This window comes from Bos javanicus, chromosome 23, assembly GCF_032452875.1.
Source record: "Bos javanicus breed banteng chromosome 23, ARS-OSU_banteng_1.0, whole genome shotgun sequence".
Classification (NCBI taxonomy): Eukaryota; Metazoa; Chordata; class Mammalia; order Artiodactyla; family Bovidae; genus Bos; species Bos javanicus.
The window spans coordinates 25,649,697-25,674,430 of record NC_083890.1 but is presented as its reverse complement, the minus strand read 5'-3'; the positions used below and the strand labels follow the sequence as shown (position 1 = coordinate 25,674,430).

Here is a 24,734-nt window from a genome sequence, read left to right as displayed (position 1 = left end):
TGTGATCCATGTGTGCATGTATGATAAGTCACTTCAGTCATGGCCAGCTTTTTGTGACCCCCATGGATGGTAGCCTGCCAGACTCCTCTGTCCATGGGATTCTCTGGGTAAGGATACTGGAGAGGGTTGCCATGCCCTCCTCCAGGGGTCTTCCTGACTTAGGGGTCAAACCCACATCTCCTGAAAATCCTGCATTACAGATGGATTCTTTACCACTAGTACCACCTGGGAAGCCCCAAAAGTGTGATCCATAGATCAGTGCATATTTGTAAACTATTTCTTACTAATTCTTCATGAAACAAATATAGAAATAAAGTATTACAACATTTGGAGTGAATTGATAGAAAATGTTAGGTATATGATATTTAATAATAAAATTTCCAATCACATGTCTTTGTACTCACTTCATCATTTCCAGTAGTTTATTCAGAAAAGTATGTCTGTGATATATAATATACAATGCAAAAAATATTTACAACAACCACAAGATGTGGAAAAGATTCTTCTCTGCAAATTATTTGAGAAACACTGCTTGATGTGGCTGGAAACTTTGGTAATGCAGATTCATGGAGACTTAAATCAAGAGGCCTCATAATCGGTGGTCCTGAGGACACCCGTCAAGACTGGAATCCTTGGGTTTACAAAAAATGGGCTACTATCTTCACAACTTATAGGTTCTTATTCTAAGTCACTCAATATCATGCAGATGGGGAGAACTCCATGGATTTCAGTTTGAAGTAAGGATAGACTGACCCAGAGAAGTTGGCGTGGGTGAAGGAGAAGATGTGGGTTTCATCAGTCATGTTATAGAAAGAAATGTCACTATCCTCATAATCCAAGAAAATCACAATCTTTAGTGGACACTTTTCAATCGGGAGAGACTCTTTGTGGAAAATGCCTTGGCGAGAACAAGTGAGAGCCCTGTATTCACATCCCTTCTTCTCTAAGACATTGAACTTCATCTTCTGTAGATCACTGAGTAGCCCACTCTTCTCTGTGGGCTCCTCATAAATGCCTAGAGTCCATTCATCAGTGTCCTCAATGTCCACCTCCCAGTAATGTCTCCCCTTAGTGAATCCTTTCTGATCAAGTTTGAGAAGGTTGCCACCTCCTTGCTCTTTACATAATACTGCCTGAGGTTCCTTTCTGAAGTCAGAATTGTTCTGATGAACATTTTCATGATTTTCAATCACAAGAACTGGAAGAAATAAAAAGGAAAGGATAAAGCCAAGACTGTATATTTCAGAAAACTGTTGTACAGGGGAAACTTTAACAAAACAGAGCAAATGTGTAAGGAGTGGTGAAAAGAACACCTCTCCTCTGAAGGTGTGTGTGTTGGGGGAGGTGGAGCTGGGCGGGAGGAGGGTTTGATGTGTTCTCTTGCTACTTATTCTTGCTACCCATTCTATCCTACTTGTCTTATCTTTGCCATGGTCAGTGTTTTGACAAAGTGCCAGTGTGTGCAGGATCTTGAAATGTTTACTGAAGAATGGTGTTCCTGCCATGTTCTCTGCAAATTAGTCCTATTTTCCTCAGTCACAGGCTCCCTGTGAGCTGACCTCTCTACAAAGAACAGCCGAATTGCTATTTTGAGCCCTTTTTACTTAGTGTGGGGTCTCCTCAGCTGAGGGGCTATGTTAATTTCTGTTTCAGAACCAAGTGGACCCCACAGACAGGGAAGCTTTGTCAGCATTTGAAAGGGGAGGCACGACCAGAGTAGCTAATCCTAGCAGCAGTTGTCAGTTCAGGCTAACATTGAATGCTTTTCATGTCCTCCTTCTCTTTACCAGAACAGTAGTGCCTGTCTCTTCAACTAGGAGAGGATGTTAGGAAGGATAAGCAGGGTCTCAGAGGAGATCTCAGAGGGCAGGTTAGAAGGGGGTCAAAAAGATAAATAAAGAACCACTTACCACGTTCAAACTGTTCCTTCCTCCAGTCTGAAAAAGAGCAACATGAACTGAAACCAGACCGAAGTATACCCAGGGGATGAAAAGGAGATAAGATGACTTTCCTGACTCATCACCTTCTCGTGGTGACATTCCCTTCCTTCTCAAAACTCCTCAAACTCTGGTAGTGTCCAGAAACTACAGGACAAGTAGTATGCTTTCTGTGCTCTCAGATTAGAAACCATCACATAATTCAGCCAGAAGCTGGGGCTATTCTCCAACTGAAGCCACATTTGGAGACCCCAGGAGTAGGGTCTGATCCTCTACATGCCACTCTACTGTGCTCTCCAGACCTCTGTGGGCCTCCTCATTGATGATGATAACTATAAAACATATTTTTAATTTTATTCTATTCTATTCCTCTTCTAAACCCCTCCATCTATTTACAGTTTTTCTGGCCTATGATCTCCTTAGAGTTTAAGTTTATGACCAAAGCATTTAAATGAGCCCTTATTACTTTGACCCAGATTGTAATCGGATAGCTTGTATTTTTCTCCAGAGACAGATTCCTAGTGGGAAAAAGAATTGCATCTGCTTATGCCTGTGGCCAATTCTCTTATAACAGGCCTTGTGATTTTATTTGAAGATTGGGTATTCTCACTTAATCTTGAGACAATAGGTAGATAAGGACCCATCCATAATTCTTGGCTGGAGCAGCTCTGTGGTTTCTCACTAAACTGCCCTCCCATCAGAAGTGTAGCACTCAGATACATGGAATCTATAAATGTATGAGTCAAGGAGGACATCAGAGATCATGTATTCCAGTCTCTTCATTTAAAGAGATAAAGACACTGAGGTCAAGAAATATAAAATAACCCAACTTCCCAGTTGTAATTGACAGATTTGGAATTAAAAGTGTCAAAAGTTGTCCTTAGTACTTTGTTCACTCCTTTAGAAACACAGGAACATTTCTCAGTATCTCATAAAAGAAAACTCTTAACAAAACTGCTTAATCAGCTTTAATCCTTGGGAGGAGTTCCTCTCACCTTCTCTTATCAGAGCACTCATCAGGCTGTGTGTAGTTGCCTGTTCCTGATTTCCTTCCCCCAGTGGACTTTAAGTTCCACAAGGTCAGAGATAATAACTTGTGCCACCAACATCTAGCATGCCTGGCATATAAAACTTGCATAGATATATATTCAAGGAATGCCCTAGTGTGTTTTTGAGATCCAATACCATATTCCACACACACACAAACAGAAACAAATGAGTTATAAGCCTACAGAATATGTAGACTCAGATTTCAGAAGGTATGCTGCTGCTGCTGCTAAGTCGCTTCAGTCGTGTCCGACTCTGTGCGACCCCATAGATGGTAGCCCACCAGGCTCTGCCATCCCTGGGATTCTCCAGGCAAGAACACTGGAGTGGAAGGTATAAAAATAGCCAATTCCCCCTACCTCCAGATAAACATATTTATGCAGAAGATATTAAAATATTTTGAAAAACTGTTTTTCAACTTTTTCATACATAAACCTTCTCCCTATATATTGAATTTTACTTTATTTCAAATAGGTAAAATAAGTAAAATCATAGTTAATATACTTTTCTGAATATAAAATATATTTTCTGATCTTTTAAACTTTTTTTGCAGAGTAAAAATGCTGACATAATATATTCTTTATTCTTCCCAGATCTCCTCAAAGTCACCCTGAGTTCCATCTTTCTCTTCTCCATAGGGGAAGGGCTAACAATTCACATTCATGCTATGTCCTACCCCAGTCATGTAGTGGAATTGACTAGTCAGCAGTTATTTCTCCTTCATTATCAGCTCTGGAAAACAATTGGTTATTTGAGTCTCCAAATACAAAATACTACAGAGTGATACCAAATAAAAATTTCACAACTTTCAAGTGTGTGTATGTGTGTTTATATTTATCACTCTGCTTATTATGCTCAGAATACCAGAGGCATTTGGCAAGACGAGGACCAGAGGTTTACATACCAGGATATATCAGGGCCTTCTTCCAGTCTAAAACAGAACAAATACAGGAAAGACAAGATGAGACATTAATCTGCAACCTCAAATTTGTCTTCCTTTCCATAATTTCTCTTCCACTAATCATCATGAATCCTTTAGTCTTTTCTCTGAGAATAGGGAACTGAGAACTTGTTGGACATCAGGGCATCAATTGACATGACTGAGTTGCTTACCTTTATTGTATAATGCCTTTCGTTGTTCTGAAAGAAACAACATTCAGTGAGAGACCCAGAACAGGTGTGAAAAGGGGTAAAAATTCTATACAGGGCATGAGAAGAGGTAAGACTCACCGAGATCTTCCTCAAGCTTCCCTGAAAGAGAAAGAGATAGAAAATCCATCAAATTGAGTTTTAGTTGCTCCTGAGCCCAGTGAGTAGCTAAGTGAACTCAATTTGACCTTCTCTTAAGGAGCCCATCATTAAGCAGGTGAGAAAGATTAACGAATATCTTTGTCAAATATAAAACGGCAAGCTCTAAGAAAAGTTATGTGGGAAGAATACTGGGGTCACACAGGAAGGCAAGTCCATGCTTCCCAGGAGTTCGATTTCTTAGGTGTTTCTGGAGCTTATTCTTGAAGGATAAAAAGGAAGAGACAATAAAGGAAGACATTTCTGCAAAGAGAAACAGGTTGGGGTACAGAGGCTTGAAAGGGCATGGTGTGGATTGGAGGCTTATGACCACTGCCCACAGATCTCCTAACTTCCCATGTGGTTTTCTCCTTTGCATAGAACTCCCAGTTCTGTGGAATTCTTGGCACCCTGTGTTTTCCTCAGGATTCTTCAACAATTTCCCCATCTACCCTGCACACACAGCATCTGCAGCTTTTCCAGGAACCTCTGATTTGACTTGCTGCCCGATTTACTTTTTAATGAATGTGCCTCTTCCTTTTCTCTCGCCACCTTGTCTCTTTCATGAGATGCTTTCTTCTTTTTCTCTACTTCTCCATTTTTGGCTTTATGTTCTTTCCAGCCAATGTAGCTGATCCCGATGAGGAGAAGCACCAGCACAGGGAGTGTCCCAGCCAGGGCTATCTTCCATGGAGACGTTCTGGGGAAGAAGGGCTCTGACACAGGCAAGTGGAGACACAGTGAGAGACCAACCTGGAGGAAGCCCCGCCCTCTCTCCAAGGCTCCCTTCAGCCCTTCACTCCTCCCTGCCTGGAAGACACCCAGCTCTGCCTCGGGGTTTGTGCCTGACTGACCTGGAAGGAAGATGGCTGACGCTTTCGCCTGGCCAGAGACAGGGTTCTGGATAGAGCAGGTCACATTGCCAAGAGAGCTGTCTGTGACCACAAGAGATGCCTCTACATGGAAGAGCCCATCTCCATCTTGAGTCTGATATTCAGAGAGGGATAGTAGCTTCTCTCCCGCCGTGTCACTCCACTGCACCCTGGGTTTGGGGAACCAGCCACCTGAGGAGCACAGAACTTGGATCCCATGATCCTCAGGCCCCATCATGCGAACGTGAGGGGCAGAGCCCAAGCCTGAGGAAAGAAAACATGTCCCTGAGGCCTGTGGTCCCTTGGGGCTCAGGAGTCCCTCAGGCTGAAGGTCTAATTGTCCATCACTAGGCTGATAAGTTGAAGAAGGCAATGGCATCCCACTCCAGTACTCTTGCCTGGAAAATCCCATGGATCGAGGAGTCTAATCGGCTGCAGTTCATGGGGTCGCTAAGAGTTGGACATGACTGAGCGACTTCACTTTCACTTTTCACTTTCATGCATTGGAGAAGGAAATGGCAACCCACTCCAGTGTTCTTGCCTGGAGAATCCCAGGGACGGGGGAGCCTGGTGGGCTGCCATCTATGGGGTCACACAGAGTCGGACAGGACTGAAGCAACTTAGCAGCAGCAGCAGCAGCAGCAGCAGGCTGATAAGTAAACTGAAGTTCAGAGTTCAAAACTGCTCACAGTCAGCATTAGGCTTACCTCTGATTCTGAAATCAATATTAAGTTGATTCTGAAATCAACTTAATGCTTTTGCACTGTACTAGGACTGAGAGAGCTTTGGGGTCATTCCAAGAAGAAAAAAGCATGAGGACAATCAAAGAAAAAGTGAGTTTAATTCTACAAGTTGTCTTCTGACTGGGTAAAAAAATATTTGAAGGTGCCAGTACCTATCTGAATTAATACAAATTAATAAACTTTTGAGATCTTTTTGGATACCAAAATATCTACAGGAAGATTGCCTCCTTTGGTGTTTAAAAGCAGAGCATGTGATTCTGTCCTCATTGTACAGTTTAGGAAGCTGACATTCTGCAAGGCAACATATGGAAGATCCTGAGAAATACCAGTCTAGGGATCCAGATGTTCTCAACATAGGTATGCTAAGTTAACATACCTATCACATGCAGCTCCACAACAGCTTCCCGGGAGATGTGACCATCATTAAAATGACACCAATACTGGCCATCATCAGAGGCACGAACGTGTTGGATCAGCAGGGCCACAGCCCCTCTTCCGATGGAGTCTTCCACCAACTCTGTCCTACCACGGTACTCCAGCATTTGCTCCCCGTCTTGTTCCTGCCCATCCTGGTACATGAGCACCGCTGGGGAGAGCTGGGTTCGGTACCACCGGATCTGCATGTGGGCTGCACTCTGCTCGGAGGACAACTGGCAGGGCAGAGTGGCATCTGCTCCTAGTGAGACCTTGATGGGCTGAGCTGGTCCCATCACAGAAAACCCAGACGCTGCATGAAAATCAGAGACAGATTAGGGGAAGCAGTAGGGGAGGAGATGAGATGGTAGACCCACCTGCATTTCTTAATGTGAGACCCAAATGTATTTTTCTTATTTGTGTTTTTTGATATCCAATTAAAGAGACAGTATCAGAAAATGTCATTATTGAGGCCTCATGGCTGGTTATCTTCAAACCTGGAGTCTGAAAATTTCAACTTGAGGGGCCCCTTTTACTTTATGAAAGACAGATTCATGTCCCAGAAAGAATAAACGGTTTGTCCAAGATCATAACCAGCTCAGGGATCCTGAGTCCAAATTCTTTGTTTTCAAATTTGGGTTTTTGTGGCAGTGTAAACATTACAAAGTATATTTTAACAAACAGTTACATCAAATTTAAACAGATCACTAAGATCACTCACATTCAGTAAAGATTTAAATAAATATTATAGCTGTGATTTTTATGAGGTCTGCTCAAAGGATGTTGATGTGAAGGAGATTGCCCACCCTTCACCTGACTCGTCAAGCCTTCTGTTGGCAGCAGACAGAGCCATAATTTTCCCAGATATAACTGCCTTTGAGAGGGAGCAGAGTTGGGACTGGTGGACCTACTGTATAAGAAGAGCCACTGAAAACAAACCAACAAATGAAAGGTATGAGGGAAAACACTGACCTGGGGAGCCCCACATGGACACCCAGAGAAGGAGAGCGGGGAGAACACCAGCAGGAAAGAGGCCAGGAAAACCTGCCATCTTCTTCAGAGCAGAACATGGAGCACGCTGGAAGCACAAAACATTCATTCTGAGGATGCTGAGAAGGTGGTGAGAAGCCATCCGAGTGAAAGTTCTCAGAAGGAAAGAAAACAAATCCCATGTGCAAAGACTTACTTTTATACACAGGATTTTGGCTGTTTTCCCTTACAGACCTTGAGACAAACACCACCAACTCCCAACCGTTCCCATGGGGTTTTGTTTTTTTTTTTTCCTTCCCTCTTTTGTTTTTCTGAAAACCGTTTCCCCAGCAGGTGTAGGAAACGGTAAACCGTTCTCTTGTGTCCTGTGGGCTTGCCTGCTTATCTATGGATTCACCACCTCACCAGGGCTCTCCTGAAATTGAAAACCTTGAGTTCAACGTTGAGAAATGAAGTCAGACTCAAAATTCATCCACTTTCCTCAGTCAAACTATTTCTCCCCTCCATTCACTTGTTCATTCATTCATTCATTCATATATTAATTTATTTTGACCACAAATACTCCTGTAGCTTAATTCCTGAAAGGGAAGGGAGTTTTCTCACCACATGAGCCCAGAGCTCAAGCCCTTCTTTTCTCAGGACCCACATGTCCCACAGACACACCTGCACATCCCCACATGTTTTTCTCACCATCCAGGTTGAACCAAGGGGGTTTCTGGACCAAGCTCCGTGTCTCCTTAGTGCACCTACACGATCTGGCTCCAGACACAATTTGCACCTGGTTGTTCTCGTGGTCAGCATCCAAGGGTGTGGCTGCAGGCGATGAAAACGGCAGGTTTCTAACCCATTCCTCGATTAGGAGAACATTCTTAGTAAGGAGGACAAATAATGCTGCCAAGAAGAATGGGTATTTGAATGCCTCTTCTGGAATGGGTTTAATGAGAAAGTCTCAGCCTGCCTCCAGCACTGCTACTAACTTTGAAAGTGGAAGTAATAGTTCATCCCAGAGGACTTTGGACTGGGCTGAGCCATAGAATGATAGAAACTCTAAAGTTGCTTTGATCGACAGTGTTCATTATGGCTCCCTGCTCCCACCTGCAAAGGACAGAAATTGCATTAGCTGGGGAGAGAGAATCATCTTCCTGTATAATATCCAAGTCAGTTGGTCATCCAAATGCTTGATTCACAAATTTAGATGATTGAGAGGATAAACCCAATAGCAGCACGCTTCCTCCTACCACACCATAGCTGACATTGGAAGCCATGTGCAGAACTGCATGGGGGACAATAAGACATCAGGAATGGAGGACTCCGTGCTCTGAAAATATTAGGGCTCTGTTTCCAAAAAAACCTTAGGGTTCCCCAACATAGAATAGATGTAAAAACACAGTAATAGAGTGCCAGATACAAAATGCTCACACAGAGTTTTCTTCCCACTTCACAGTCTTTCCAAGCGTAATTCATGTTCTTTTCATGTCACACAAGATTTACAGATAATCAGGGACAAAAGAGGCAATTGAATAAATATTAATATGTAATTCTGGACAAATGAATACCAAAATCCTAAATAAATATTCTCTGGAGATAGGTACATTTGCCTTTTTTAAGAAATCAAATGTACTGAGATATAATTTGCCTACAATGGAATGCATGGCTTTAGAACATGCATTTCAATGAGGTTTCACAAATGCTTACACTCATGTAACTACCACTTCATTGAACAATGGAACATTTTTGTCTCTTGAAATTTTCCTCATGTCCACTGTCCATCAATCCTTTCCAAAGGGGAAAATAAAAAACAGTATTCTGATGTAAATTGTGATAGCTTAATCTTACCTACTCTTAGAAACTTCACCAAAACGGAGTCATACAGTATACACCCTTTTGTGCTTGGTTTTTTGGCTAAACAAAATGTTTTTTTGAGGTTCAACCACATTGTGTGTATCAGTGCATTTAAAATTTTTTCTTGCCACATATTATTACACTGTTTGAATATAAGACCATATATTCTGAATTTCCTTTGGGGCTGTCTCCCTTCCTCATACAGGCCCATCTCCTTCCACTCAAATTCTTTCACGCCACTCTAAGCAGCACTCCTCCATAAAACTATCCTGTCTTATTTGGGGTCTGATACCTACCTTATGGTTTAGGTCTGAAACACTAAAGAACAGGAAGGGAAAACTAAAGGAGAAAAGGAACTATCTGAAAATATTATTTGCCTCTTTTGTTTACTCTGAAATGTATGATACGTCTTTGTGTATATATTCTATCTCAAAATGTAGATAGACTAATATACATTTCCAACAGTCAGAAAAAAGTAAATTTTAAAAATTCACATACATATTTAGGCATTTTTCCCAATTATAGAGAATTGTTTGAGCCAATTAATCTGTGAAGAATATTTAGAGGGAATTACATTGAATACATACCAGCATTTGTGTGTTTAAGAGAGAAAGGTGAAAAGGGAGAGAGAGGGAAAGAGCTACAAGGCATTATTAATTTTAAAGAGAAGTTTTTAAAACAGTGTGAACAGTATGAGCTTGCTTGTTTGCAAAAAATAGAAAAATCACAGCAAAATAATAATATTTCCACTCAGATATATGTATTTCTGAGTGGAGCAAATAAAAGTGTTTCTGTCTATAATTTTGGTTCTTTCTAATTTTCAGGTTTCTCTAACTTAAAAAGCTAAAGAATAATGTGTGTATATAAAAATCTTTAATGCAAATATGAAGCATATTAGGAAGATTCATTCATAGGAGATAAAGTATTAGAGAAACAATCAGCATTCTTGGGAATGAAAAATTGTCTTTAAATAGAAAACAAATGGAGGTGTCAGCTCTGAGTAGACACTGCTGCTGCTGCTGCTGCTAAGTCGCTTCAGTCTTGTCTGACTTTGTGTGACCCCGTAGACACTGCTGAAGATCAAAATATTGGGTTAGAAAAAGGGAGTTATTACGTGGTGCTTTAAATCAAAAAGATTTAAAAATTAGGAAATTTAGGTTGAGCAAATCCACCCAGAACTTCAGCATTCACCCAGAATGTTTCCCAAGATGAAAAGATAAGGGGCAAGAATCAGAAGGAAGGGTACTTCACAAAAAGCTGACTACTAGAGAAGAAGAGTCATTTATACATGAATTCTTGTAATGTTTTAGAGTTACAAACAAACAACTAAACAAAACACAAAACCTCAAAGTTCCAGGGTGCAGAAAAATTTGTTATGTACAAAAGAAAAAAAAAATCAGATTCCATCATACGTGTCATTCAATAGTAATTACTAGAAAACAGTTGAATGGAGTCTTCATTTTTGTCAACAGAAATTCAATTAACAATCAAGTGAAAAAAACAAAGGGAGAATTTCATTCAAGTCAACTGAGGATTATAATTCAGAGACAGATTCAGAAGCTCTGAGAACTCTCCCACCTGTTAGAAGTTGAAAGTACACTGTACACATTTTTTTTTCCCCCATGTGCTTTTTTTTTAATATAAATTTATTTATTTTAATTGGAGGCACCACCGTACACATTTTTAAGACAAAAGATTGTCATCAAAATGACATACTGACATCTTACATGAAAGTTCACCAGAGCTAGTCCAGGTAAGCATGTACAAAGCAAGTAGCAAGTCTCCACGATTCCTTACAGAGTCAGGAAAGAATGCTGTTCTTTTAAGAAGTTACATTGCTAGTATTAGAAGAAAGGAAAAAAATTATCATATAGTCAAGCCAGCATTCTCACCTTTGAGGAGGTCTTGTTAATGTACAATGCAGAAGCACAGTACATATTACAGGGGGAGGAAACAGACCCAAACAGACAAATAGAGAATTTTGTGCTTAAATTTCCTTGTCCTGCTTTAAAATATAAATTTTATTTCATCACTTTCCTGAGTAGAAACTAGAATTTTCTAAACAACAAAACTAGCATTAAGTGTAAAAGAAAATTCTGGACAAGCAAGGAATCAGAAGTTGCTTCTTTTTTCTCATAAAACTTCTCTTATATAAGAGAAGTGAAGGTTGCAGGTTGAACACAAGGGCTTGGAGCGGGGAAAAGGTACAAATACTGCTGGGCTACATCCCGTAGTTGTTTACTCCCACTCTTTGTTATCTGACTTGGAGTAAAGTGAAAGATAGGAGATTTAGCAAATGTGTTCTGGCAGTATGGGCTTCCTAGGTGGCTCAGTGGTAAAGTATCCTCCTGCCGATGCAAGAGACTCAGGAGACTTGGATTTGATCCCTGGGTGGGGAAAGTCCCCTGGAGGAGGAATGGCAACCCACTCCAATGTTCTTGCCTGGAAAATCCCATGGACAGAAGAGCCTGGGGGCTACAGTCCACAGGGTCACAAAAGTTGGACACGACTTCAAGACTGAGCACGCATGCATGTCCTGACATTAGTCACGTAGAAATGGAGGAATCATGGGGTGACTTAATCTCCTTTTTCTGATACTTTCTTCCAATAGAGTATTTGCCTCCATGATGACTGCATGGTTTTCCTGCAGCAGTGCCTTTATACATTTTAATCGTGTTCCAAAAGTATGATAGCATTATTCATACTCATGTCAAACCCCTGCCTATTTAGGAAATGCAAATCCAAATCTCTAGTGAGATTAGATACTTAAGCAAGTTTCAAAGAGAATACTTGGGAGAAGCAGATAGTTTGGTATTAATTTTATAGATAGATCTGGGGGCGGCTTGGCACTCTAAGCACAGTGGAAGACGGAGTTAGGTGAGTGTCATACTGGGTCGTTCTACTAATGGATTTCTATTCATTAAAAACTGAAAGAAATTATTAAATCTCACCAAGTCAAAAAGTAAAAGATTTTATGTGGCATAGTTGTTATAGTATGTAAAACCTCTCTAACTTCATTTATATGTTCTGGAATGGTTCTGTTCATTTCTGATTAATTGTGGTTATAAACTATTTTGAGTTCCAAACTGATTTTGCATTTTTTAATTCTGCTGTAGGCTGTTAGCACCATGCAGTCCTTGGAAGTTATGTGCTCATGATGAATGTCACTATTTGAAGGGGTCATCTCATTTCTCCGAATGATTTCTCTCTGAACTTTATTTTTATTTTAAAATTAATATTGCCATATTTAAAACTTTGTTAGGCTATGTCTGGTTTGTGAAAGGGAAAGTGAAATTCGTTCAGTGGTGTCTGACTCTTTGTGAACATATGGACTAGAGAGTCCACGAAATTCTTCAAACCAGAATAATGGAGTGGGTAGCCTTTCTCTTCTCCAGGGGCTCTTCCCAACCCAGGGGTCGAACCCAGGTCCCCTGCATTGCAGGCAGATTCTTTACCAGCTGAGCTATCAGGGAAGCCCTATGTCTGGTTTATACTTGTTTATTTCGTGTTACTATATCTCTTACAATCCATACAGAGATGTTCAATCTTATATCCAGAATATCAAAAATGTAATTTAGAGTTTTTAAATTTTTTTCAGACTCTAACTCAGAATGTCTGTCATTCTAGGCAAGAAGGGCAATTATTCTAAAACTTGTAGGATTTGAAGGATCTTCAAAACACAAATCAATTATGTAGCCACACAGCAGAACGTAAAAGTTACTGACCCTCTTCTAAGTGGTTTACATATATTAATTCATGTAATCCTCATGACAGCTTAGGGTAGGTACTATTATTAAACCCATTTTCAGATGAGAAAACTGAGGCACACAGAAAGCTTATGTAACTTGATCAAAACCATGAGCTTGTATGTGACCTTACCAAGATTTTAACTCAGCCAGTCAAGTTCTAATATTTATGTTTTGAAGGCAATGGCACCCCACTCCAGTACTCTTGCCTGGAAAATCCCATGGATGGAGGAGCCTGGTAGGCTGCAGTCCCTGGGGTCGCTAAGAGTCGGACATGACTGAATGACTTCACTTTCACTTTTCACTTTCATGCATCGGAGAAGGAAATGGCAACCCACTCCAGTGTTCTTGCCTGGAGAATCCCAGAGACAGGGGAGCCTGATGGGCTGCCGTCTATGGGGTCACACAGAGTCGGACACGACTGAAGCGACTTGCAGCAGCCTGGATAAATACACTCTCAGAGAAAAAGAAATCTCTGGATTTTGACCCTTTCCTTGGAAGTGTGCAATTATTAGATGGATTTATTATTCATGCAAGGTCAAAGTTCTCTTTTCTTATCTTATTTGGCTTTCAGTTTTGAATACGTTGGCAAGATAGAGGAGAACCGCACTGCTGAGAATTTCCCGAGCAGGGGCCATCTTTCTTCTAGTTCTCTGAAACCTTTTAAAAAAAAACCTAAGGCTTCCTTCAGGACCCCAAGGTTTCTAACGTCTGGTCTTCCCCTGGCATCTTGGAGCAAGTATCACAGGACACACCTGCAGGCAGCCCACAGAGGGGCACCTGGAGGGACGACAAAGAACATGGATTCCTGGTGCCTGTGGCAGCGTCAGTGAGAACTTCCAGGATGCCTTCATCCCCCTAAGAAGAACTTAGAAGACGTGAACAGTCTGTGTGAGTAGTACATTTTCTTGGTGATGGGCGAGAGGGAGGGAAGTGAGAGAATCTGGTCAAAGACCCTGGGGGTAGACAGGGGACAAGCCAAGTTGTATCTGCTCTTTAATCATATAGGAATGTATCGTGAGAAAATCTGTCAAGGCCAGAGCAATGTTTATGCTCAAGCCATCTCTCTCAGTGGTTGCTCACTGCTTTTTCTCTGTCTTTCCATCTCTCTAAACCCCTCTGATTCTTCTTCAGAGGGGTTTAGAGAGACTGTGGTCAGATTTATCACATCAGAGCATGGCAGTTGAAGTAAAGACTGTTTTCTGGGAAAAGGGGAAACAAAAGTCCTCTTTTGTGAACGTCAAAGGCTTCCCTGATGGTCCCTGAGAGAGACACTAGGGTTTCAGGAGGCCATTTCTTAGAAGTCCTGTGAACCACTTAGCTGTAATCTTTTTTACCTCATGGGTCCCATTTTTATCTTTACTCCAGCTATTTTCAGGACCCCCTCAATGTTATACTGTTCTCTACTCTGGAGAAGATGGTGTGCTCCCCGGCCTTCTCTCTGCTAAGAGACCTCTTTCTGATCCTGCTTTTCCAGATGTCCATGAGGGGCTCAGGTGAGAATATTTTATATACCTGGATTCTCTTACCCTCTGAGTAGAATCATTAAACCACTCTGCTGTGTCTTCTATAGACCTAGGTTAATTCCAAATCTTTTACTTTGATACAATAATGCATTTGCCCATACATAAGGGCAGATAAATCACTATTATTTTAGAGGTGAGGACCAGGTAGAATTTCTTTTCTGTTGCCTTCTAATTCATTTGGATCTCAATTTCTGGAGGAATGCATTTCTGATGCCCAAGATCTGCCAAAACTCTAGCTTCATGATTTTCCAGCACTCCTTCACCTTCCTCCATTACTACCATTGCAATTTAAAAATCATCTGTTTAATAAACAATCGCTCTGTTGACTGTGAGCTCCACAAGGGTGGAAATCTTCCTTGTCTTGTTCACTGCCATCTTCAGCCTGAATATGTGTGACAAATTATTGCTGTGTTAATGAGAGAGAGAATGCCCATGGGCCTCTGGGACCTGCGATGATGCTGTGCTCTAAAAGGCACAGGCAGGGTATTGCAATATTCTTTTCACTTGTTACTCCATTCCACAGATTCCTTTTCAGTGACTGGCCCCTCAGAACCCATCGTGGCCATGCTGGGTGCAGACACAGTGCTGCCCTGCCGTGTGTACCCAGCCATGAATGTGGAGAATATGGAGATCCGGTGGTTTCGCAATCAGTTCTCAGAGGCTGTCTTTGTGTATCAGAATGGAATGGAGCAGGTGGGAGAACAACTAGTAGATTTCAAAGGGAGAGCCGAGTTGGTGAAAGACTACATCACCGAGGGAAGAGTAGCTGTGAGAATCCACAGCCTCCGGGTCTCAGACAATGGAATGTACAAGTGCTTTTTTAAAAAAGGAACTGATTTCGAAGAAGCCATTTTGGAGCTAAAGGTGATAGGTGAGTAATTATCAGAAAATACAGATCACTGTAAGGGAAATGTAAGTGTTCTGTATGTGATTAGGGGAGGAGGATGGTGAACAAAAGGCAACAAGTAGGTATCCTTGGAGGTGTCAACATCCTAGGCACTGAATTTAAACCTCAAGTCATCTTAATCTATTTATGCATTTATTAAGATGTACTTTAAAAATAAATGATTTCCATAAATATCTATCATAAAAATATATCATTTACTTCCCTCTATGTCTCTCCTCACATATTTTGAGGTAAAGCACCGTGATTAGCAAAATGTACCATTACTCCCAGAGATGAGAATCCCAGCTGGCTACTGTGAGGGACAGAGGCTTAACTGGAAATGTTAGTGGTCCAGTCCCGCTAGCACTGTTTGGAGGAAATGAGGGTTTGACAGAGTAGATTGAGAGGCTGCTTCGTCGTGCTTGTTTTTTTAATTTCATATACATGGACTCTTTTATGTCTGCTTTGTTGTGGTTGTTTTGTTTTTTGTTCACCATTATGTTTGAGATCTTCCTATCTAGCTCATTGAATGTAGTTGTAGTAGTTCATTTCTCTCTTTTTTGTTTGTTTTGCTTTTACATTTAGATCTCACATCTGTAGAAAGATATTTTTGATATAAAATTTCATGATAAGTTCAAAATATTTTTTTGTAATGTATCTATTCACTTATCTCCATACCAATAGTGAACAGTGTATGAAATCTCCATCCAGATGTACAGTACATTGCTTCCCATAAACTTCTTATGGGTAACTAGTGTAAGTCTAAATTTTCTATCTGGTTATAATGATTTATCTGTCTATTTCTTTGGTATTTCCATCTCTAAAGCTTTATACTCTCTGCCAAGACAAACATAGTGTCTTTCTGGTTGTAAAGTTTTTCTCATTCTTTGAATATGTTAGGTTTACCTTAAATTAATACTCTCATTTAATACTACTTGTCAAACTATCTATACACGCATTTTATCCTCTTCTTTGTCTATAACTTTAGTGGAAAAGTCTAATCCATTAGGTCTTGAAGGAAAGGGTGACAAACTCTCCTGAGCCGTGTTACTGGGATCTCACTTTAATATCCGCCCAGTAAGAGGTCAAAGCTTTCATAGTTACAGAAGTAACCTCATGCAAATGACAGCATTTTTCAGCACCTTTCCTGTTAGTTTATTGACTTCTGGGTATGAAGACAGGTCCAATCTTTTAGAAGCAGTTTGTTGAATAGGACTGAGCCAGCCATGGTGGAGCCATATTTTATGATATCAAGTTTTATAAAGAAAAATAATACATAGTCTTAGAAGTCAGGACAGTCATCATTATCAAAGACATGGTGGATTCATCTAGTATTCTGGTAGTGTTATATTTTAACACGGGTGTTGGTTATGTGAACCTACTAGTAGACCCTGCCCATGCAGAACTGAAGAAGAGGAGGAGGAGTGGAAAGAAAAGAAAGGACTGAGAATGGAAAAGTTAAAACATCTTGACTCTTTCATGGACTCACTTTACCTTGTTAACTTCATCTTTTAGGTAAGCCTTACTCAGAGGAAGAAAGAAAGGAAAGGAAATTATTTAAGGAAGTGACTATGAGAAGTCTCAATTTAAGCAGCAGATGAAATAGACATGTGATATAGATACAGTAATCTTTTTCTGAAAGAATTTAACATCAATGGATCTTACTCTGCTCCTTCCCTATTATCCTTCTATGGCCAATTGCAGATATGCTTGTATAGAGGAGATATGACAGACATTGGTATAAGTCCCAGAATCAGCTTCAATGCTCTTTTACCTTTTAAGCTTCAGATAACCATTGATCTCATGGGAAAAGAAAAGAACCCCCTTCCATCCACTGAGAACTATAGTGCTTTGTCCATCTTTCTCCACTGGTGTAGCTGTGAAATATGAGGGACATCTGGACAAAAACTCTCCAAGTCTCAGATGAATGACTCTCCTCTCCAGGTATAGGTTCTGGTCCTCGTGTTTTCTTGGTGGGTCCAGAAGATGGAGGAATAAGGTTGAAGTGCACAGGCAAGGGATGGTTTCCCCAGCCTGAAGTACAATGGGAAGATGTGAAGGGAAAGAAGATCCCATCTGTCTCTGAGGACGAGACACAAGATGATGATGGCTTGTTTCAGATTGAGGCATCCCTCATTGTGAGAGACAGCTCAACGACACAAATGTCCTGTTCCATGAAGAACCCCTTCTTTGGACAAGAGCAAGCGGAAACCATTTTTATCCCAGGTCCGTGCTGCTCATTTGGGAGATAGAAGAGGAGTAAGGAAGGGATATGGGCTTCCCTGATGGTTCAGTGGGTAAAAAATCACCTGCAAATCGGAGACACGGGAGATGTGTGTTTGATCCCTGGATTGGGAAGATTCCCTGGAGGGAGGAAATGGCAACCCACTCTAGTATTCTTGCCTGAGAAATCCCATGGACAGAGAAGCCTCGGGGCTCCAGACCATAGGGTTGCAAAGAGTCAGACATGACTGAGTGTCTAAACACACTCACACACACAAGGAAGTGATATTTAGCACATGGGATGGGATAAGCTTGCTTGGTGTATGTTTTTAACCAGGTTTTGGGGATCCTGTGTCAGAATCCTTCTTCCCTAGGCCCTCTCCTTGGAAGGCAGCATTTGCTGTGACTTTGGTGATACTTGGGGTTTCAGCTGGTGCTATTGTATATTTGGCCTGGAAAGAACGACAGGGAAAGAAGAAGCTATCAAAAGTCGAGGAAGAAAAGAAGAAAGAAAGTACATCTAAAGGTAAAACTGGGCATCAGACTTGGTGGGGATGTGTGACTTTATATATCTGTTAGCATGGCTGTGCACGTGGATGGCATCTTTGGGGAATGCAGAGATATGTGTACGAATGAGTCAGAGCCCCAAGACCTCCAACAAAACATGGAGCTCAAGAACTTCCTGAGGAAAAAAATATTATAACTGAGTCCATTGGAGAAGGAAAGATCACTGGTATAGGCATAGATAGAGCTTATTTTTTTTAATGGTCATAATGATAATTCTCAAAGGATTTTTTTTGTTCTAGATACATGGAAGTAGCATTTAGAATCTGGGCTTAATAACATAGTCTAAAAAATATTTTCTGTTAAACCCATTTTTTTTTCCTTTTTAGAATCACTTAAGAGAGAGCTTGGTAAGTTTTCCATCTTCATTGCTCTAAAGTAGGAGATAGAGTCCTTACTGTATGCTGTATGTCTGGCATCTCACAGACTATTATTCCTTTTCAGCCAGAAGGAAAGAGTTATATCAGCAAGGTGAGTTATACTGTTGTTACAGTTGGGGAAACCCTCTCATCGACCCTTTTCTTCTGTTTGCCTTCTATTTACCTTGTTAGTGAGAGAGGGACCTGCTTCCCTAAACAGTATAAAATGGTCAACCACATGACATCCAACACCGGACAAATAACAGCAGGTTTTTAAGCACGTATATCCTCACATATATATTCGCATCCTGGGAGAGAAAGACACCATGTGCCATGCCAGAGCACCTGGAAGTCGCAGTTGAGAGCGGAGCGAGTAGAGCAAGGTCTGTGGGAGGCAGGTTTTGTAGTAACAAGAGGATGAGGTGATCCTGTTTCTGTGGAAGTATGTAATTGGCTTGTTTGATTAATTGTGCAGGCTGACAGTGAGGTAAAATTCATTAGGTTGAAGATCAGGTGGGGTTCAGCTGTTTTGGCCAACAGGGAAATTAGCTGAGAGGGGAGACTTTCCTGATGGCTAGAGGACCTGTCTACTGAGAGCAGGTTGTCATTTCTTGTTTAGTCGCTAAGTTGTGTCTGACTCTGTGATCCCATGGACTATAGCCAGCCATGCTCCTCTGTCCACGGGATTTCCCAGGCAAGAATGCTGGAGTTGGTTGCCATTTCCTTCTCCAGAGGATCTTTCTGATCCAGGAATCAAACCTGGGTTTCCTGCACTGTAGGCAGATTCTTTACCATCTGAGCTAGAGCAGGAGAACTCACAGTTAGGCATTTGGAACCCTGTAAAGCTCAAGAGTATCAAGGCAGCACACAAAATTTTAGGCTTTCCAATATATTCTCAAAACTTAAGCCTACCTTTTCTTTCTCCCCAACTAAAAAAAAAAATGAACCTGTGTATTTTATCATAGATGTAGAATGTGAAAAATGTGAGAAATAAAACTGGAGATGTAAAAGAAGATAAGTACATCAGAATTGTCATTGAGATCATGAACACAATATACTGTACTATGGTAAACCCTCAGATTTTCACTTTCTGAAGTGACATTGCTGTAAATGGGAGACTCTAATGCCTTTGTTTTATTTCAGACTGGAGAAAAGCTGAGTTATATGCTGGTGAGTAACTGATATTGTCTTGGGGCTTCAGGTACTTCGGGTACTTCAGGTACTTCGTGAGGCATTTTCAGAGCATTTTTCAGGTAGGAGCTATCCTCGGGAGATTTTATTTTGAATCTAGGAGTCCAAAAAGACACAAGGGGATAAAGGGAGAAGCTTCTCACTAGTTCAGAGGACATGAACTTGGCATATTCTTCCATCTGAATTTTGTTTTTCCTTTTTAGACTGGAGGAAGGAACAGTTCAAAGCAGGTGAGTTACTTTACTATTATTTGTCTCACTTAACCTCTTCTATACAATTGAGAAAGTATTTGTATAAACTCCCAACAATACTTAACTGGTTATTCATTTCATGGCTCTCACTTCAATCTAACACAGAAATGTTACCAGATTTCTTACCATTCTGACATTATTCACTCATTCAGCATTAAATTATACAACTATTCATTTAGTGCCTAGTAAATAAAGTGGATTTGGTCTCTGACTTTATGGGAAAGTGCACGTACAAACTGTGATGCATTATGAAGGAATAAGAGATTGCCATGAGAAAAAATGGTGGATTCAAGGAATTCCCTTGAGGAATTTATATTTATTCTGAGACTTAAGTGCTGCTATTGATCTATTCATGTCAAAGAGAGTAGTTCAATCAGAAGGAAGCCTGCTGTGTACTCCGTCTGAGACAGAGAAGGGCTTGTTGCATCTCAGTGCAAGTGGAAAATGGGCCCTGACCATCTTAGAATCTTCCCAAAATCACAACTCTCTACTTCTACTGCTTGCTATTCACTCTGAATATCCCTGTATCCACAAACATTGCCTAGTTAATTTAATCCTCCAAAAATTAAAATATATTCTAATCATTCCCATACACATTCTTATGAGAAAAATTTTAATTATTGAAGATGTTTGGTTTGACCAGAAGCAGACTCCTTACTACTAGTATTACACTATTAATACTATTACTATAGTGTTACTATAACCATCAGAAGCTAAAATTTACCAAGTGGACAAAATATAGTACTAAGTTCTCTGCATATTATCTCATTGTCTTCTCACAGTAGTTCTGTGCTGAGGCATCATAATTATGTACACCTTCATGAGATTAAAGTGGGGCCGAGAGAAGCAAAGTAACTTCAAGATCGCCAATACTAAAAGCAGAGTAATTATAAAATTCAGATCTTTCTGACCACAGAGCCTGGGATTTCAACCATTTAAAGTATAATAAGAGTGTAAGATAAGTACTATAGATGGCCCAGTTATTACCTAATCTCACAGAAAAATGACCCCAAAGAAACTTAAATGAAGGTGAGTACATTGTGATTGGAAATAAGACATGTCTTAATTATTAAGAGCAAGCAGTAAAGCAACTGGCATTAGCAGGAGGTTAGAGAAGCCCCAACTTGAAATACATGACCCTGGGGATTTTCTTGGTTAAGCATTCTCAGCCTGTCTGGAACACATGGTTACCCAAGGTCCCATTCATTCCTGGCCTTCTATGATCTACACATCACATGTCTCCTGTGAATGAACATAGGAGAGAACATATGTTGTTTTACCTAATCTTCCATTTTTCTCATTTTTATCCATCCTCCCTTTCCCGTAATTTGCATCTTTCCTAAAGCCAACCAGTCTCCACTGTGGAATGACCTTTATTTTCCTCTCCATACCTGCAGCGGCTTTCACTCTGGATCCGAAAACAGCTCACCCCAACCTCGTCTTATCTGAGAACAAGCAACACATTTCTTTAAAAAATAATGTTTCCCAGAATGGTGATGCCTCAACACACGAAGATCAAGCGGTTTCTGAAGCCATCTTCAGTGTTCTGGGAGATAAGTCCTTCACCCAGAAGGACACGGAGAGACAATACTGGGAGGTAGAAGTAAATACGAGGATAGAAGCTGGATCTACAACTCGATGTGCTCTGGGCATTTGCTCAGAGACAGCGAAGAGAGAGGGCTGGTTTGTAGAAAGTCCAGATAAGAATTTTTGGGTTTTGGTACACGAGGAAGGAAAAGTCATAGTTCCCAACTCCCAGAAAAACTCTCCATCACTTAGGCAGCAGCCCCGCAGGATAGGAGTTTTCCTGGACTGGGAAGTTGGGAACCTGTCCTTTTATAACATGGCCGATGGGTCCCACATCTATTCTTTTACTGGCGTCACCTTCTGTGGGACGCTTTTTCCTTATTTTAGCCTTCGGGGTACTGGTGCATCTTTAACCATCTGTTCAACTTCAGATCACCCTGAGAATTGTCCTGACTCTTCTCCAAAGACCTCTCTAACTCATTTAAGTAGTAGTGTCCCCCAAGAAGCTAACTCTCTGTTATAAGAAGTGAATGTCAGCACCTCCACTGCCTCTGCTCAGGCTTCTTACAGGTATGTTGTCCAAGAAAGCTGTCCTTCTTGAAGAGTAGGTCATTCTCATTAGGTATAAACTACCCCCTTTCAAAGAGAGATAGAGGGAGAAAGAGAAATGGACAGCTAAAATGTCTGGGGGAATTTCCTCTAGTGTTATCTTTGGGGAAGTACTTGATGTGGGCAGCAATGATTTGTTACAAGGAAACTCCAAGCAAACATATGGGCCTTTCTTAAGTTCTAGTACTTATTGTGTTTTGAAGTAAAGATGTTTAAAGCTACATTTAAAGTGAAAATCTCTGTTGTCACTATTTTTGTTATCAAATATGGAGGAGGGTTGTTGTTGCTCTTTAGTTGTTAAGTCATGTCCAGCTCTTTTGTGACCACAGGGACTGCAGGCAACCAGACTTCTTTGCCATGGAATTTCACAGGCAAGAATACTGGAGTGGGTTGCCATTCCCTTCTCTAGGGGATCTTTCTGACCCAGGTATCAAACTGACATCTCCTGCATCTTCTGCATTGGCAGGCAGATTCTTGACCACTGAGCCATCTGGGAAGCCAAGGAGTTGGAAGTGATGTTTAAAGGGGAGGGTACCAGTTGAATATTACTGTTGGAGATACAGAAATCTACTCAAATCTTTTATAGGTATTGGCTCAGCTTGTCCTTTCTTTAGGCTTTAGTGTCCATCAGCTCCTAAAGTTGGACTTTGCCAAGGTGTGGAGAAGATTGATAAACAGCTGTAAAACAATTTCAACAGGAGACCAAGCCTTCTGGGAAGGAAGAGTCCCTCTCCCCTCCTTTAAACAAGTTCTTACTGATCAGCAAGTTCAGAATTGTATGTGAATAAAAAAGAAATGAATGTTGCAATTTATTATTTTCAGAGAAAAAAAAATTGTCAAAGGAATGAAGAAAAGTCCCTCTCCCCTCCTTTAAACAAGTTCTTACTGATCAGCAAGTTCAGAATTGTATGTGAATAAAAAAGAAATGAATGTTGCAATTTATTATTTTCAGAGAAAAAAAAATTGTCAAAGGAATGAAGAAACATCTTCAGCCTTCATGAAGAAAAAGTTATTGTTAATACTGGCTTTTTTGTTTCTTTCTGACACAGTTCTTCCTACTTTTGAGGGTTTTCCCTTTACCTTTAATGAACCTAAGCCTTCTCCAGCTATTTATTACAAAGTCTACTTCTTTAAGAATACAAAATACAAGCTTCTCCTGTCAAATGAACCTTCTCTTTCTGACAGTAGAAGAGATCAACTTAGACCCCTTAAATTTTTCTGCCCTTACAGTAGATCTTTAAGTGGCAAGTCCCTTTAACAGTCTCTCTTGGAAGGTACATCTCCACAGCAAAATTTCCCTAACACACAGCCACTAAGTGGCAGTCAGTATTTGAATCTAAGAAGAATAAACTCAGAGCCCAGAATATTAACTTTACTTACAAAAAACGAAGGGCTTGAATAACAAGCAAGACAGAGGCAAAGGAAAGGTGGGGAATATATTAATAGGCATAGTCAAATGGTTGTGCTGGATGAAGATATGTGGGGGGAGCAACAGAACGAGTACAATGATATTGAAAGTGTGGCATGGAACAGGAAGGACAATGGGTTCAGTTTGGGATATTTTACTGTTGTCACGCGCGCACACGCACACACACACACACACACACACATATTTGTGTGTGTGTCTGTGCGCTAAGTCACTTCAGTTGTATCTGACTCTGAGACCCTATGGACTGTAGCCCACCAGGCTCCTGTGTCCATGGGATTCTCCAGGCAAGAATACTAGAGTAGGTTGCCATGCCCTCCTCCAGGGGATCTTCCCCACCCAGGGACTGAACCCTCATCCTCTGCGGCTCCTACATTGTAGGCAGATTCTTTTACCTCTGAGCTACCGGGAAAGCCTATGTGTGTGTGTGTGAGTGTGTGTGTGCGTGTGTGTGTGTGTATGACACATAAGCAAACCCTAGACTTTAGTTGAAAGTACTGTATCAATTTCGGTTCATATGTTGTAACATATGCACCACACCAATGCAAATTGTTGATAATAGAGGAAACTAAAGGGTGAGAGGGGAGGGATATGGGAATACTCTGGATTTTCCACTCAATTTTGCTGTAAACCTGGAAAAAAAACTCTTAAAAAATAAAATCTTTTAATGAAAAAAAGGTGGGAATGAAGTACTGGAATATTTGACAACGTGGATGAACTTTAAAAACACCATACTAAGTAAAAAAAAAAAAAAAAAAAATTACAGACACACCAAAAGTCTATGCAAAGTATTTTATGACTCCAATTATATGAAATATCCAGTACAGGCAAATTTATAGAAACAAGGTGGACTACAGGCTGGAGGGAGGAGCATATGGGTATGACTGCTTAATGGTGATGGAGTTTCCTTTTGGATGAAAATATTCTGGAACTGAATACTAATGATGGTTGCACGTATTGTGAATGGGAAAAATACCGATGTCTTGGACACTTTATTCTTTTCCTTAAAACTTTAATGGATAGGAAAATTAAATACACTTTGATTATATTCCTTCCTAATCTTAATTGAATTCAGATTTGAGACATCATTTCAGCAATTACATATCTTTCTCATCTTAGTAATAGCATCTTTCCCGTTTTGCATTCTGCCATTGAGATGTCTCTCTTCAAGAAACTGTAAAATCAGAGTCTGAATAAAGCCCTAAAAACTGTTTATGGTTTTTGGTTCCCTTTTAGTAAAAACAACAAGAATTAGACACTCTAAAATGACTAAAATGATGAATTTTGTGTGTAT

At 40.6% G+C, this 24,734-nt stretch overlaps 2 protein-coding genes across 3 annotated transcripts; one reads left to right on the top strand and one right to left on the bottom strand.

Annotated features, from left to right (window-relative positions):
• Positions 1 to 404: 404 nt before the first annotated feature.
• LOC133236432 (butyrophilin-like protein 1) lies at positions 405 to 8,284 on the bottom strand. 2 transcript variants are annotated; one of them, XM_061398455.1, is made up of 10 exons: positions 7,981 to 8,284; positions 7,273 to 7,378; positions 6,263 to 6,613; positions 5,126 to 5,407; positions 4,787 to 4,987; positions 4,215 to 4,235; positions 4,098 to 4,124; positions 3,889 to 3,915; positions 1,911 to 1,937; positions 405 to 1,198 (listed from the first exon to the last, which is right to left on the bottom strand). In XM_061398455.1, the coding sequence occupies exons 1-10, from the start codon at positions 8,089 to 8,091 to the stop codon at positions 699 to 701; spliced, it is 1,653 nt and encodes a 550-aa protein (XP_061254439.1). In that variant the 5' UTR covers positions 8,092 to 8,284; the 3' UTR covers positions 405 to 698. The 2 variants fall into 2 exon arrangements, with proteins under 2 accessions (XP_061254439.1, XP_061254440.1); XM_061398456.1 differs by having other exon boundaries at positions 7,273 to 7,445; positions 7,981 to 8,068.
• A 5,159-nt stretch (positions 8,285 to 13,443) lies between these two features.
• On the top strand, positions 13,444 to 24,682 carry LOC133236430 (butyrophilin subfamily 3 member A2-like). The gene is made up of 10 exons (XM_061398453.1): positions 13,444 to 13,769; positions 14,247 to 14,374; positions 14,928 to 15,275; positions 17,235 to 17,516; positions 17,872 to 18,039; positions 18,407 to 18,427; positions 18,522 to 18,548; positions 19,580 to 19,606; positions 19,831 to 19,857; positions 21,276 to 24,682. Exons 2-10 carry the CDS (start codon positions 14,296 to 14,298, stop codon positions 21,926 to 21,928), a joined length of 1,632 nt encoding a protein of 543 aa, XP_061254437.1. The 5' UTR covers positions 13,444 to 13,769; positions 14,247 to 14,295; the 3' UTR covers positions 21,929 to 24,682.
• The last annotated feature ends 52 nt before the right edge of the window (positions 24,683 to 24,734 follow it).